At 46.3% G+C, this 15,715-nt stretch overlaps 2 protein-coding genes across 2 annotated transcripts in view; both read left to right on the forward strand.

The window, feature by feature from the left end:
* Positions 1-1,960: 1,960 nt before the first annotated feature.
* Positions 1,961-9,254, forward strand: orai1a (ORAI calcium release-activated calcium modulator 1a). Its single transcript, XM_017687306.2, has 2 exons — positions 1,961-2,262; positions 7,075-9,254. The coding sequence occupies exons 1-2, from the start codon at positions 2,149-2,151 to the stop codon at positions 7,639-7,641; spliced, it is 681 nt and encodes a 226-aa protein (XP_017542795.1). The 5' UTR covers positions 1,961-2,148; the 3' UTR covers positions 7,642-9,254.
* A 5,131-nt stretch (positions 9,255-14,385) lies between these two features.
* The window catches only part of LOC108414441 (rano class II histocompatibility antigen, A beta chain-like), a 21,625-nt gene continuing 20,295 nt past the window's right edge, over positions 14,386-15,715 (forward strand). The window contains exon 1 of the mRNA XM_017687304.2: positions 14,386-14,493. The gene's annotated coding sequence lies outside the window, so the exon portion shown is untranslated. The remainder of the gene's footprint in view (positions 14,494-15,715) is intronic.

Here is a 15,715-nt window from a genome sequence, read left to right on the forward strand (position 1 = left end):
TATCAGGTTCAGCTCAGTTTGGTCAGTTTCTCCAGATCAGTATTAATGTTGTTTTGTTCCAGCCGGTCTGTAAAGCTTCTTACAGCCCGTTTAGTTTGGCGAATGGTGTCGGTCAAATGTGATCTTAAGTGTCCATTTTCAGTTTGTGGCAAAGTAAGAAGTAAAAACGTTCAGATGGCTCGAGCGTCTCCTACAGCTGTCAGAGTCGTTGCTTAGCAACGGCGTCTCAGTGGAGTGATACAGTGTGAAAAAGTGTGATGTTATGGTGAAATAACAGCAGCTAGAACGCTTCTCAACCGATCAGCTCGCGCGGGCGGAACTCACTGTTGTATAGTCAGTCACACAGTGAAGCCTGAAATCCTACAAACTAGACACCAAAACTCAAAGCAACACTTCATTCACGGTTTAGAAACAGTTCATTCAGACTTACTCAGGGCATGTTTTGGTTTGTCCAGCTGATTTTTTGTGACCAAATCATGAGGCTAATTATTCAGTCATGAAATAAATTTACTTTTTTGTTTATTTATTTATTTATTTGTAAAAGTCCCTCAAACTAACAGAACGTGTGTTCTATGATCTCATTTCACTACATGCTCACAACACGTCTATAAACACGTCTGTTTATAGTTTAGAGCCCAGATTTGGGGAAAAACGGGTCGACTTTCAGTAGAAAAACAAACAAAGTTCAGCTTCTTTTATTATAAGGGTTTAAAATGACGTCACCGTCTATTAGACTGGAGAGAAGAGCTACAGCCTCACACGACGCCCAGCTTCTGAATGGAGCTTATGGAATATGAAAGTTATGAAGAACATAAGAGCGGTTTGGACCCACCGGTGGTCCCGAGGAGCTGAAGAGGTTAAAAAAGAAAAGGTTCCTTAGTAAAGGCTTGGTAGGAACCATAAGATATAGAAACACATGATTAAATGGTTCTCCGTTTGGTAAAATGGTTCTTCAGACTGACGGGGAATGTGCTGCATATGGTTCTATATGGAACCAAAAGAGGGTTCTTCTACTGTTATGATGTCAAGCTTGAACACACTTAAAAAGGATGGTTTTAAAGGGTTCTAGTGAAGAAAATGGTCCTATATAGAACCATGAACACTCAAAGAGCCCTTTGTATGATTATAGGGTTCTCTGTATCGTGAAAGGGTTTATTAGATTGATGGAGAACATCCTGTAAACGGTTCTATACACATGCTTTTTCAAAAGGTTTCAGTATAGCACCAAAAAGCGTTGTTACGAGCTTGACACTGAAACACTTGCAGAACCCTTTTTGGTGCTACACAGAACTCTTTTCAAAAAGGAACCATATACAGCATGTTCTCAATCAACCTGAAGAACTCTTAAATGATGCAAAGGAACCTTTTAATCATACAAAGGGTTCTTTTAGCTTTCATGGTTCTATATAGAACCATTTTCTTCACTACAAGCCTTAAAACCCATCCTTCCCCTAGAAGAACCATCTTTTTTAAGAGTGTATGCAATAGAAGAACCCTTTTTGGTACTTTACGGAACCACACACAACACGTTCTCCCTCAATCCGAAGATCCATTTCACCTTGCGAAGAACCTTTCAAGCATGAAAGGGTTCTATATAGAAAAAGAACCGTCTCCTTTGCTAAAGAACCCATGAAGAACCACCTTGTTTTCAGTGTGTCGCCGACCTGCTAACTTACCGCACTTACGGTCTCTTTACCCAACAAACGCCCGATTTGCTCTTGACTAAACGTTTTAGTGCCGAGTTTAAAGTCTCGCTTCGCGTCTGAACGCCTAGCCGAGCGGCTGACGGCCCCAGAACCGAGAATTATAAAGTTAAACCCGTTTAAAAGCTGTGGCCTGGTGACCCCGCGCAAACAAACCCGCGCAGGACTACAAGACCCATAAAGCCGCTGCCTTGTTGGGCTGCGCCGCGTTGCATTGTGGGCGCCCCAAGTTGTAGTTTTCAGGGCGGGACCGCGGCGCGGCGGCTGAAGGGGGAAGAGTGAGCAGCCAGTTCGGTGTCAGTCTCAAAACTAGCAGTAGAACTTTGTTATGACCCGCGAAACCCGAGCGGTTCGGATCAGATATCAGCGGTAATCCACTCCGCGGTCGTGGGGGAGCGGTTCGGCCCGGTTTTGACCCTCGGGAGGAGTTTTTAGGAGCAGGAGAATGAGTTTGAACGAGCACTCTCTGCAGGCGCTGTCATGGAGAAAGCTCTACTTGAGTCGAGCCAAGCTGAAGGCCACCAGCAGAACCTCTGCTCTGCTCTCCGGGTTCGCCATGGTGAGAGAACCCGCCCGGGAAAGCGGGGAAATGTCTCTGTGGGGTTCGTATGTCCATGTAGGCGGTCAGTGTTTGGACCGTTTTCACTGCACAGAACACCAGCAGCCAGGCTGGAGTGGGCTCGAACTCTCCGGTCCACCTTAAATGCTGCAGCACTTAACTGCATTACTTGTGGTTATAGGGTTCTAACTTGCATAGCACCAAAAGGTGTGCTTCTGTAGTTACCTGACAGCCTCTTTTGGTGCTCTAAAGAACCATTTCCGTGGAGAACCGTTGTCTTTACTGAGGAACCCTTGAAGAACCAACTCCTCAAAGAGTGTGTACAGAACCTTGCATGCTCTAAGGGTTCTTCAGATTGATGGGGAATGTGTTGCTTGTGATTCTGTGTAGAACCTCGTTGAAAATGGTTCTATATGGCGCTGAAAGGTTGGAACAGCAGAAGAACCTCTTTGGTGCTGTGTAGAACCACAACCACACGTCAGTCTGAAGAACTATTTCACCATGCAGATGGTTCTACGTCGAACTCATGGTTCTGAATAGAGCTTTGCCGTTTACCAAAGATCCTTTTTAAAGAAGCTTTTAAGAGTGTAGAAAATAGAACTAAAGTAGAACTAGAAGTAAATAGAACCCTAGAAGAACCGTCTTTTATAAGAGTTTGACCTGGGATCTCCGAGTGGTTTACTCTGGGTCTTTGAAACAGATGCATGTTCAGATCTCTAGAACCGCTACCTTTATTGAAGAACCTGCTAAAGACGCGGGCTTCAGCCCCGTGTAGAACGTCAGGTTCTACGCAGGACAGGATACAGGAACACGGCTGTCCCAGTTATGATTATGAACTCATAATCATGGAAACTCTTTATCGAGACTAAAGGGATGAATATCGTCGCTGTCAGAGCGAAACCTCGTATGTCCGTTTTGGTAATTTTTGGGGTTTTGATGTCATTTGTAAGTTCCCGTGGTCCTTTATGTGTTCTGTAAATTTCATGATGAAAGGACCGACAGAAATGACTCAAAATTACCTGGAAATACATCTGGTTCCATTGACTTCCATTAAAAGTAAGGAATGTTTTCCCTTCTCCTGTAAAGTGACCGTTTTGGAGATACAAGGGTTTCTTCTGACAGTAGCTGTGTGTGTGTGTGTGTGTGTGTGTGTATATACACACACACATATATAATATTTATAATATGTTTATAAAATATTTATTATATATATTTTTCCTTTTTTAATAAGTCATAATAATGACAGTTTCCATAATTATCACTTCATATCTCATATGAAGTTTCTGGAAGTTCTGTGTGTTTTTCCTTTTTTGAACTCTCAGTTCCACCTTAAATGCATCAGCAGTTATGGTAATGTTGTGAGTGCTGCAGCGTTTAAGGTGGAACTGAGATTTCTACTGAGAATACAACTCTTCATTCCACCTTAAACGCCACATTAGCTGCAGTTCTAGCATTATGCCTGCTGCAGAATTTAAGGTGGAACGGAGAGTTCTACTAAGAAGCCAATTATTTCTTTCTTTTTTCGTCATTACTCAGCACCTGCCATTCATGTACAGACCAAGCTGGCGTCCAGCCGGTCCGGCCGCAGTGCTGTTACGTTTTATTTGGATTATCTAACCGCCTTCTCGTGGCTTGTCCCACATACCAGCTCTGTTAGAGCTGCTTGCATGAACTTGCACCATCACCTGACTTCTTCTTAGGTCGAGCCACAGCAGCGTTTCCCAAACTTGCTCCCCAGACTGGCCTGATTCAACCCGCCCGGTCTTCTCTAAGACCCCCACAGGCCGTGAGAGCAGAACAACACTAGAACGTTCAGTTTAGGGGGTTAATACAGAGACAGGATCCCTCGTATCTTCAGGGTATCAGGTTTCCGCTGGTAGCAGAACGACAGCCTGAAGCTCATTTCTGCAGGAAACCTGCTCTGTAGCTGCTTAGCTGCGTGGCTTTGATCTTCAGATGAGAGAGAAATTAGTTCGCATCAGTTTTCCAGAACTAAGGAGAGGTGAAAAGGACAGAGAACCCTTTGAAAAAGGGGAACTCCACTCATTTCTCAAAATGTATGCGTATTTGATTAAAATGTAAACCGAGTCGTTCAGAGCGGGTTGGTATGAAATGCCCTGTTCCAGAGTCAGAGCTGCTCCCAGTGGTGGTGATGGGAACCAGACGTCCCGCTAAAAGCTCCTACAGAAAGTTCCTACATGAACTGGTTCTGAATTCACTGCCTGATGACTGAGACGCTGTTTTATGAGAGTTTAGAGAACTTCAACTCCATTCATGGTGGAGGGAGACATGCAGGGCGCTGTGCGGCAAAATAGTCCCCAAAGAAAACTCATTATTCCAGATTTTCCACTGTTTTCCATCATCAGCATTCCAGATAAGCTCAGAAGACTCGTGTAGGTTCTGGTGGTTCTGGATGGTAAATAAAGTGTCTGTATCTGTGTTGTAGTCATGGCGACGCCTGGTTCCCATCACCACCACTGTGAAGACGTCTGAACCGTTTCACACCAAACCCTCTGAATTTACTTTCTCAGAGCTTTGAATTTTAAAATGCTGGTGGAATTCTCCTCCAAAGAGGCCTCAAACTTGCTAAATGAGCTGAAGGTCCTGGCCCGAACCGCACGCCTTCGGTTTTTACCCTCTAAACTCGTCTGTCAGTGGAAAACAAAGCTGATTTTGCAACGCAGGAAACGAGGAGAGTGAGGAAATGGAGTTTAACACTCCACCCCCACCTCCGCACTTCACACCCTCAGACCTCTGTCTTTTAATAGAACGTCTGTTTTTATAGTTATTATTTAGCTCCGAGTGACTGGCAGGGCCGGCGGCTCGAGGTGGGGACAGGTTAATGTTCAGCACAGTGCTGCGCTTCTCTCAGAGCCCTGGGTCGAATTCGCTCGCGGTTGTTTTAATGTTTTTCCTCTACGACAGAGAAAAGCTCATTTCCATAGCCTGTGACCTACAGATACGTACAGCGAGCTGCACAGCGTCCGCGCAGCAACACACTCGCTCTGATCTCACTGTGGCTTCAGTCTCGCAAACGCATACCTGCACCTACAGACCGACATCCCGTAGACCTTCTGTTCAGAGCTTGTGAGTTAGAGCAATGAGCCCCGGAAGGCCGTACGCTACAGTGATTTTATCTTGTATTGTTTGTGTGTTTGTTTTGATGTTTACCATCACATCCACTGAGATACTGGCTGAGAGTGAGTCTCCAGCTGAGGCTCATTGGACTGGCTGTTTGGGTGACTCTTGGTCTCAGACGTTATGCAGCCTGGACCGGCCACACTCCGGACTGGGGACCTGACTGACGTGACATCGCATCCTGGGCTTGAGGTACCGCAGCTGTGGGGCTGCCTGGACCGGTACCGTTCAGCCGAGTGAGCAGCGCGGGCCGGCCGCCTGGGTGTCGCTGCGTTGCAGCTATGAGGCTGCCTGGTCTGCTGGGGTTCGACTGCAGAAGAACGCTCCCCCTTCGTGGCGAAGGACCTCTTCAGCCTTCGAGGCTTTCCGGCCGGCCTCCTGTGTGATGCGCCGTTGTCGTGGTGTGACACTTTCCCCCCGCCACAAATTTTCAGAACATAATTTAAGTTATTATTAATAATAATTAGCATAAAGAAGTATTCCGGCTCCCTGCTCCCTACATAGTGCACTACGCAGGAGTTTAAATACTGGATCCTGCAGCCCAACAGAGCAAAACACAGCTAAGAAACAGTCGTTTGGGATTCAGACACGTCCGCACTCGATATACGATGCACTGTTTGGCTTTAGAGGCTAGAACTTCTAAACTTTCATAGCTAGAACACGGTTTAGGGAGTATGGAGCCGTTTGGGATTCAGCCTGAGTTTGACGCACCTTCTGGATCTCACCGTTCTCTTAACTAGCTCCACTGACCATATAGCTGCACTCTGTAGTTCTACAGTTACAGACTGTAGTCCATCTGTTTCTCTGATACTCTGTTACCCTGTTCTTCAGTGGTCATGACCCCCATGGACCCTCACAGAGCAGGTACTATTTGGGTGGTGGGTCATTCTCAGCACTGCAGTAACACTGACGTGGTGGTGTTAGTGTGTGTTGCGCTGGTCTGAGTGGATCAGCCACAGCAGTGCTGCTGGAGTTTCTAAACACTGTGTCCACTCACTGTCCACTCTACCTTGTCGGTCCACCTTGTAGATGTAAAGTCAGAGACGACAGCTCATCTGCTGCTGCACAGTTTGTGTTGGTCATCCTAGTACTACTAGTACTTCATCAGTGGTCACAGGACGCTGCCCACAGAATATTTTTGGTTGGTGGTCTATTCTCAGTCCAGAAGTGACACTGAGGCGCAGCTTATATATACTTTTATCTTGTACATCTAACCATTGATGTACAAGATAATGCAAATTTTATGCAAATGAACTGAGCAGTGTCCAGTCAGGTTGTTGATAACAACCGCAGACGTCGCGTGGAGGCCTCGTTCGCCGTGTCGCGCACATGGCAGCTGGGCGGACGAAGACGCTGTGCGACAAAGTTAAATAAAGTGTTAAACTCTGAGCACCTCCTACCTGTGAGATGTCAAGTCTTATTCGGTACCAAAGCACCAGAACATACCGCTTGTCTTATATTCGGGTTCACACGAGGACGAGGCTGGAGTGGGCTTTCCGTTCACCAGCTTCTTGTTCTAATCTCCCCGTTCCACCTTAAAAAGTCCAGTCCAGCAGTGTTGGAGCACTGGCGAGATCAGAGAAACAAATTGTGTCTTAGTTTGTTACTTTGTTGGTTTGTAAAGAGAGTAATTGTCATGATTTTGGCCAAACTTCAGCTCCTTCTGTGTTCCAGGTGGCGATGGTGGAGGTCCAGTTGGAGCGAGATTACTCCTACCCTCCGGGTTTGCTGATAGCGTTTAGCGCCTGCACCACTGTCCTGGTGGCCGTGCATCTCTTCGCTTTAATGATCAGCACCTGCATCCTGCCCAACCTGGAGGCGGTCAGCAACGTCCACAACCTCAATTCGGTCAAGGAGTCGCCCCACGAGCGGATGCATCGCCACATCGAGCTGGCCTGGGCCTTCTCCACCGTCATCGGCACCTTCCTCTTCCTAGCGGAGGTGCTGCTGCTCTGCTGGGTGAAGTTCCTTCCGCTGAAGAAGCACGACGAAGTCCAAACAGACAACTCCACGGTCAGCGCCGGGGTAGCCGCGGCCTACGCGTCGACGGCCATCATGGTTCCCTGCGGCCTCGTCTTCATCGTCTTTGCCGTGCATTTCTACCGCTCACTCGTTAGCCACAAAACTGACCGGCAGTTCCAGGAGCTGGAGGAGTTGTCCAACATCACGCGCCTCCAGAACGAGCTGGACCATCGGGCGGACGCGCCAAACATTCAGTCGGCTCCGGGACTTTTCCCTTAGGACAGACACAGTCGGCTTCCGGTCTGACCGTTCTCCAGCTAGACACACAGTAATTTATGGAAAATCAGATTCACACAGTTTTCCAGTTCAAACGTAGTCGATCAGCCAGAAGGGTGCGTTTTCAGTTTTAGCGCTGGAGCCATGAGGCTCATGATGGTCTCAAGCAGTGGATGCTTATACTCCACTTAGGCCGCGTTCACATTACCAGGCTGAAGCGGCGTAAATCCGAATTTTATTCAGAGCTGTGTGGACGCGCATCTGATCTTTTCACTGTAACACGTGGTTCTAGATCAGATGTGTGTCCGGTTCATGGCCTTAAAGTGAGCGCTCCGATCAGAATTCGTGTGCTCGTCGCTGTGCGTCTTCATTCTGCGTTACCGTGGCAACAGGGCCGAAACTGAGGTTGGTGTCTGAAAACTTTCGTCTCGTTCGAATAGTAAGGCTAAGAGATGCTTGTTTTGATGCACGTGATTCAGTCATGTGACGTTATTGATTAGGATGTGCGCATGCGGGTCGTTTCGGACAGCAGGTTCACGTTAATGACAGATTTCAGTCACTTATCTACACCATTGTGAGCCAACTAGTCGGAAAGATCGGATCTGGGCCAAAAATCCGAAGAGGCTTGTGATGTGAACATAACTTTAGCCCCCTAGTGTGTGCATTCACTAGAATGTGTGTGGTGTTTCACTTCACGGATGTGCGGAGGTGGAATTTCCCCGTTTGTGGGATTTAAAAAAAAAAAAGAAGCATCACTTAAACTGCAAAGACATCCGTGTGAACATACAAGAGTGTAAATTTTTTGGACCATTGTTGTGGTATTTTATATAATTTAAGGTCCTGGACTGAAATTCCAGGAACACCCCATCTCCGGACTCCGGACACCGCTGTCAGTTAGGACTGGATTTAGAACAGAAGCTATTGGAGACGAAACCGTCTGATCAGGAATAATCAGGTTGTTTCGTGAGAAGCTTATAAGAGTTGCGGCTGAGTTTGAAGTGAGTTGCTGGACGCTTTACTACGTCAGCTCGTAATCCGATCCCGACTCCGGATAGGAAGACAGTGTCAGGCTGGCTTTACGGTCATGCGACTTCCAGTTGCTTGAGACGCACATGAAACGGAAATGCGCTCGGGTTGCGTTGCGTAAACTGTCCTGCAACTCGCTTGAAATCTCGGCCCGAAACAAATTTGTGGAACGAGTTTAATTAAACGGTCTTGCTGGTTTTCCATCGGGCGTACGGTTTCGGTACAGTGATCATTAAATGACGATTTTTTCCCCCATAGGAACGAAATGTGAGCGAAAGTTTGTGCACCCAACCTCTGTGTCATATCGTGATGATACCGGTCCGTCAGCAACATCCAATTAATCATATGGCAACTGCCTGGCAACCCTCTAGCAACCACCTGGGATACCATAGCAGCCCCCTAGCGCAGCAGCAACTTTATCATTATAAATTTACCATAGTAAATGCCTGGCAACCCCCTAGCAACCATCTGGGAATTGATTTAATCAATCAATCAATTAATGAATTAATTGGAGCCTTGTAGCTCTACTGCTAAAACTAAAGAAGCAAGCTTGTCGTGTCTGACTGATCGACTAATATTGGAGTGGATGTGTTGGGGGTGTGGGTGAGGGGGGGTGGGGGGTGGGTGGGGGCGTTTTGGGGGGATTTTTATTTTTTGCTGGACTGTCCCTAGAATTTTATACCGGCTGGTTCTTCCAATAGGACGACTTTTAAAAATGTTTCTTACACCTTTTCTTGATTTCTTAAAACGTCTACAGCAGAATGGAACGGAATTCAGAATATTTTGATTTAATTTTTGATTTTTTTTATTTTATTTAGTTTTTTTCTGCATGCTCAGACTCTAAGAGTACAGTACGTTACTACTTTACTTAATTAGTACTTCCTGTGACTCTTTTGTGTGTGAATGTGTTTTCGGAGCTACAGATGTGGTCTTTTGTTTCAAAATCCGAGCCGGTTTAAAGAGCCAGTGCCGTCATGATGTTCAGACAAGACGTGCGTCTCTGATGGCGTAAGATTTAAAAATGTGCCAGATAGTGTGTGGAATAGTCATATTTTTAGTCCCTGATAATGTTTCTTCTTATATAGGGCAGAAATGTGGGAATTAGCCAGGATCAGTACATTTACAGTGGTCCCTGATTTAAAGTTGAAGCAAAATTCCACCTTTTTTTTTTTTTTTCCAGAATTCCTCCGTAATCCAGTGTGTGAGGTGTAATCAGAGATCCCGAGTGGGTTTGGTGTGAAACGGCTCAGATCTCTTTACAGTGGTGGTGATGGGAACCAGGCGTCGCCATGACTACAACACAGATACAGACACTTTATTTACCATCCAGAACCACCAGAGAACCTACACGAGTCTTCTGAGCTTATATGGAATGTTGATGATGGAAAATCTGGAATAATGAGTTTTCTTTGGGGACTATTTTGCGGCACAGCGCCCTGCATGTCTCCCTCCACCATGAATGGAGTTGAAGTTCTCTAAACTCTCATAAAACAGCGTCTCAGTCATCAGGCAGTGAATTCAGAACCAGTTCATGTAGGAACTTTCTGTAGGAGCTTTTAGAGGGACGTCTGGTTCCCATCACCACCACTGTGAGCGGCTCTGACTAGAACGGAGAACCGCTCCAAACCGATCTGATTACATCTTAACCAGTTAATTATGCAGGAATTCTGAAAAGCAGGCGGAGTTCCCCTTTAATGAAAGCATGTCTGTGGAGAGCTGAGCTGAAATTCAGGCTATAAATTCATTAATTAATTATTAATTAAGGAATTAATCTCTGAACAGATGATATGGATGCAGGTTATTTTTCAGTAAATGAGTGAAGATGGTCTCTTTATAGATGCACAGCAGTGAAACAGTACATGATCTTCAAGTCCAGGCCGGAGCGCACGGCTCACTGGGAATATTTCAGGATCTCAGGATTATTAATTTATAGGTATTTGCACATTACACATCACACAGGTTAGTTTCCCAGACCTGGACTAAGATTAAACCCAGATATCATTTAGGCTAAACTCAGAAACCAACTCACCAGGTTACACGGAAAGGCACAAAGTTTTGGAGGAGTGAAATTTTAAATGTGGTGATGTCGCCCTTTACTGTTCTGTTCTAATGAATCCTGTGTGAGAACATGATTTAATTACCCCCCCGAAAAAGTCTCCAAGCCGCAGAACCGCTGTAACGCAGATGTACGTAGAACCAGAGTGAATACTGTCGATTTTTAAATCTTTACCGTTTAGTCTTATTTATTTTATTACGTTTTATTGTGTATTTGCTTCACTTGTGCTACTGCCTAAAGTTGGTTCCTCAAAGGTTCTTTAGCAAAGACGGTGGTTCTGTTTAAAACCAGGAGTTCTGCGTAGCATCATGTCATGCATGGTGAAGTGGTTCTTCAGTTTGATGGAGAACATGTTCTATATGGTTCTATGTAGCACCAAATGCGTTCCCCATCGGTCTGAAGAACTATTCCACCATGCAAAGAACCGTTTAAGGACGTGGCTCTGTATGTAGAACGTATGGATTTAAGCAGAACCGTTGTCTTTGTTCTTTAAGGATTCTTCAGTACGGTTCTCTTTAAGCGTCTGCTGCTCTTTTGGAGCAGCACCAGACATGATCTGGCTAATTTGGCTGGAAAGCTTAGCTTCGTTAGCTCGGTTAGCTCCACTAGCTCGGTTAGCTCCGCTAGCTTCGTTAGCCCAGTTAGCACCGTTAGCTCAGTTAGCTTCGTTAGCCCGGTTAGCTCAGTTAGCTTCGTTAGCCCGGTTAGCTCAGTTAGCTTCGTTAGCCCGGTTAGCTCAGTTAGCTTCGTTAGCCCGGTTAGCTTCGTTAGCCCGGTTAGCTTGGTTAGCTTCGTTAGCCCGGTTAGCTCGGTTAGCTTCGTTAGCCCGGTTAGCTTCGTTAGCCCGGTTAACGTTTCTGAGCTGATTTTAAGAGACGATGTTTAAAAATTGAGCAGTGGCGTCGTCGTTAGCCCAGCTAGCACGGCGTAAACCCTTAGGTTAGCTAGCAGGGTAAATAAAAGCCTGCGGCCGGTTGTTATGGTTACGATCACGGCCCAAAACAAAGTCTTTATTTTATTTATTATGAGTTTTTATGACCAGGTCTTCGCTCAGATACCGACGGTATTGACCATAAAGAGAACAGTTCTGTGTGGGACCATGAACGCACACAGTGATGATTGTGATGGCGGTTCTATATAGAACCTGTCTTTACTGAAGAACCCTTGAAGAACCGTGTTTTTAGGCTTTACTAAACGCTCCATCACATTAAAACAGCATCCATATCGCTGCTGCGGGAACAAAACCTCGCATCGACGTTTTTATCGATTTTCGTTTTTTGACCTAATTTGAGAACGCGTGTCGGCCTTCACGTCGTCTGTAGAGTTCTTGATGAACGGCCCAACAGAAACGGCCCAAAAGTATGTGGAAAAAATTCTGGTTCCATTGACTTCCATTAAAAGTGAAGTAGGTTTTTTCCCTCTCCTGTAAAGTGACCATTTTTGAGATACGAGGTTTTGGTCCGATAGCAGCGAAACATTTATATTTATATTTATGACTGTCATACAAACACGGTGCCTTTTCCCTTTAATAACGAGTGAAGCTCCTCAGACGACGCGGCTGCAGGTCCAGGGGAACCCGAGTGCTGTTAACTGAGGCTGATGAGGGGAATCTGTGCTGTTTATTGAAAGCAGCCACTGATGGGTTTTGTGGTGTAACGAGGCTTTTACAGCGTCGTTCACGCTCTTCTCAGCCGTGACGCTGAACTGTAAATGATAAAGTCTAATATATGTATTTATACATAAAGTATATGTTTTAAAAATCCCTGTACGCGTTTTGAATGAGGCAAGCAATGATGAATGTTAATGCCAGAATCTTTTCAGTGCTGTTTAAACTCCTTTTTGTAACCAGTTCCACTGAAAACGCACACAATACAGTTTATTATTACCGAAACCGCCCCTGAGCTTGATTTGGTGGTCAATACAGAGCAAACGCGTGGTCACCTGCGTTATTTTACCATGTATGACGGTTCCTGTGCTGTAAAGCCTTCATGTGGCTGTAGTGCTTTAATATGACTATTTAATATTAGTGTACTATAATACTTACATGTAACCCCTTTACCCTGTTCTTCAGTGGTCAGGACCCCCATGGACCCTCACAGAGCAGGTACTGTTTGGGTGGTGGATCATTCTCAGCACTGCAGTAACATTGACGTGGTGGTGGTGTGTTGGGGTGTGTTGTGCTGGTGCGAGTGGATCAGACAGGAGTTTTTAAACACTGTCCACTCTATTAGACACTCCTACCTTGTGGGTCCACCTTGTAGATGTAAAGTCAGAGACGACAGCTCATCTGCTGCTGCACAGTTTGTGTTGGTCATCCTCTAGTCCTTCATCAGTGGCCACAGGACGTTGCCCACAGGACGCTGCCCACAGGACTCTGTCGGCTGGATATTTTTGGTTGGTGGACTATTCTCAGTCCAGCAGCGACACTGAGGTGTTTAAAAACTCCAGCAGCACTGCTGTGTCTGATCCACTCAGACCAACACAACACACCACCACCACATCAGTGTTACTACCCAAACAGTACCTGCTCTGTGAGGGTCCATGGGGGTCCTGACCACTGAAGAACAGGGTAACAGAGTATCCGAGAAACAGACGGAGTGAAGTTGGGTCAGAGTGAAACTGCACGGTCAGTGGCGCTGATGAAGTGGACAGTGGAGAAACGAGGGGATGGACTTAATGATGTGCTCAGAGTTTAATATTAGTGCTCAGCTCTTAGTAGAAGTAGCTGCGCTGGTTCACACCTCTCGTGTGGTGAGACTGCAGTGTGTGTGTGTGTGTGTGTGTGTGTGTGTGTGTGTGTGTGTGTGTGTGTGTTGTGGTCAGTGTGTGTGTGTTCCTCTGCTGCTGCTCTGAAATACAGGATGATTTCAGTCGTTTTCATGGTCACTCTTCAGTGTGTCTCTTCCCCTCAGCACTGCAGAGCTCACTGCTCAGTTCTTAGGCTGTGGACACGGCCCGGACCGGACCGGACCAGCCGGACCGTCTTATAAAACCACACTCGCACCACAAGACGTCATGACCTAGAACAGCTCTGCAGGTTCTCACGCTCACCAACGACTTTCAGTTTTACACTCCTCGTTACCTGTGGGGGAGGAGACACGACCTGCCTGCCTGTTTTTCTACCTGTTTGTCTGCTTGCCTGCGTATCTGACTGTCTGGCTATCTGTCTCTGTCTTTCTGCCTGTTAATCTGCCTCCCTGTCTGTCTATCTGCCTGCCTGCCTGTCTCGCTGTCTTTTTGCCTGTCTGTCTGCTTGCCTGTCTCGATCTGTCTGTTTGGCTATCCTTCTGTCTGTCTGTCTTTCTGCCTGTCTGTCTGTCCAGCTGCTGTCTGCTGTTTCTGGTGAAATAGGTTTAATTGTGGAACCTTTTTGGTGCTGTGGAGAACCGTTTTCAGAAAGGTTCTATTAAGAACCACCTACAGCACATTCTCCATCAATCTGAAGCAACAACTCTACAATCTACAATAAACAAACATAAATCAGAGCAGGAGTGAGTTAAAGTGAAGAGCGGCTGGTTTATTGTTGTTTGTTTATTGTGAGGTTGTTTGTTTTCACTAATACACTGAAGTAAATCATATTGTGTGTGAAATTACACCCACTGACCACAAGGTGTCAGTGTTACACAGCCACAGTCCGTCTTATTACGGCTCCTCTGTGAGGGAAGACGAATCCGTTAAAGAGGGAAAATTAAGCTGAATTTGTTTCGTCTTCACCGAACGGCTCTACAGACGTTCATCACGCGCCTTACAGAACCGCCGTCTTCACCGAACGAGTGTGTGTGTGTGTGTGTGTGTGTGTGTGTGTGTGTGTGATTCAGACACGCTTATTTCACAGATAAAGGTTCTAATAACTCATTCAGCACGCTGGGCTGTATTTCCCACACAGAGGAACGCTTTTCTCTGCTCTCTTAAACAAGATGGTTCTTCAGGGGTTCTAGTAAAGACAATTGTTCTAAGTAGAACCACAAACACTCAAAGAACCCTTTACATGCTTCAGTGTTCTCTGCATGGTGAAATGGTTCTTCAGATTGATGGAGAATGTGTTATATATATGGTTCTATCTAGAACCATATTGAGAAGCGTTCTATGTAGCACCAAAAAGCTTCATCGACTGTTACAATACAAGAATCCTCTTTGGAGGATATAGAACACTCTCCATCAGTCTGAGTGGGTGGGGGAGTGGGTGGGGGTGTGTTTTGTTTCTCCACTTTGCTGTGATTGAGAAGCTCTTCAGACGAGGGGGCGTGGCCTCTGCAGGTGGAACCTTACCTGGGAATTTCCATCACTGTGTGAGTGAAGTGACTGAGAGTGACCGCTATAGATGTTATTAGGAGCGTCTGTCCACTCCAGCGTCTGTCCACTCCAGCGTCCGTCCACTCCAGCGTCCCTCCGCTCCAGCGTCCCTCTGCTCCAGCGTCTGTCCACTCCAGCGTCCGTTCACTCCAGCGTCCGTCCACTCCAGCGTCTGTCCACTCCAGTGTCCCTCCGCTCCAGCGTCCCTCCGCTCCAGCGTCTGTCCGCTCCAGCGTCCGTCCACTCCAGCGTCCGTCCACTCCAGCGTCCCTCCGCTCCAGCGTCCGTCCACTCCAATCTGTTTTGAATTCATTTGTTTGGTGATGTCACATTAACTTATTTACATATATCTGCCTGTTCTGCCCACAGCCATTTAGCTCCACCCACTCATGCTGAAGTCATAAGGTGGGTTTCAGTCTGCACTCCTTTTACAATGAGGACACAGTACAGGCCAGCCACTCAGAACAGAGCTCATTTACATATATCAGCATTAAAACATCGTGCGCAGCTCTGGTTATTGGCTGATTGTGGGGGAAGCCGATAAACAATCAGCTCCACTGAGTCTGGATTTGAGTGTAATGCCATAATGAGTTTATCTTCAATGTCTGAGAATTCTGGGGGTCCCAGAGGTGAATTAGGACCCTGGACCCTCCTAGACCCCCTGTATTTCACACCCTGGTCATTCCTCACTGTTTCTTGGTT

This window comes from Pygocentrus nattereri, chromosome 29 (assembly GCF_015220715.1).
Source record: "Pygocentrus nattereri isolate fPygNat1 chromosome 29, fPygNat1.pri, whole genome shotgun sequence".
Classification (NCBI taxonomy): domain Eukaryota; kingdom Metazoa; phylum Chordata; class Actinopteri; order Characiformes; family Serrasalmidae; genus Pygocentrus; species Pygocentrus nattereri.

Bases quoted from the DNA above. Each gene is read 5' to 3' on its own strand.
- orai1a (XM_017687306.2), top strand. From the start codon at position 2,149: ATGAGTTTGAACGAGCACTCTCTGCAGGCGCTGTCATGGAGAAAGCTC. The intron at 2,263-7,074 runs GTGAGAGAACCC...TCTGTGTTCCAG, and splicing joins TGCTCTCCGGGTTCGCCATG to GTGGCGATGGTGGAGGTCCA.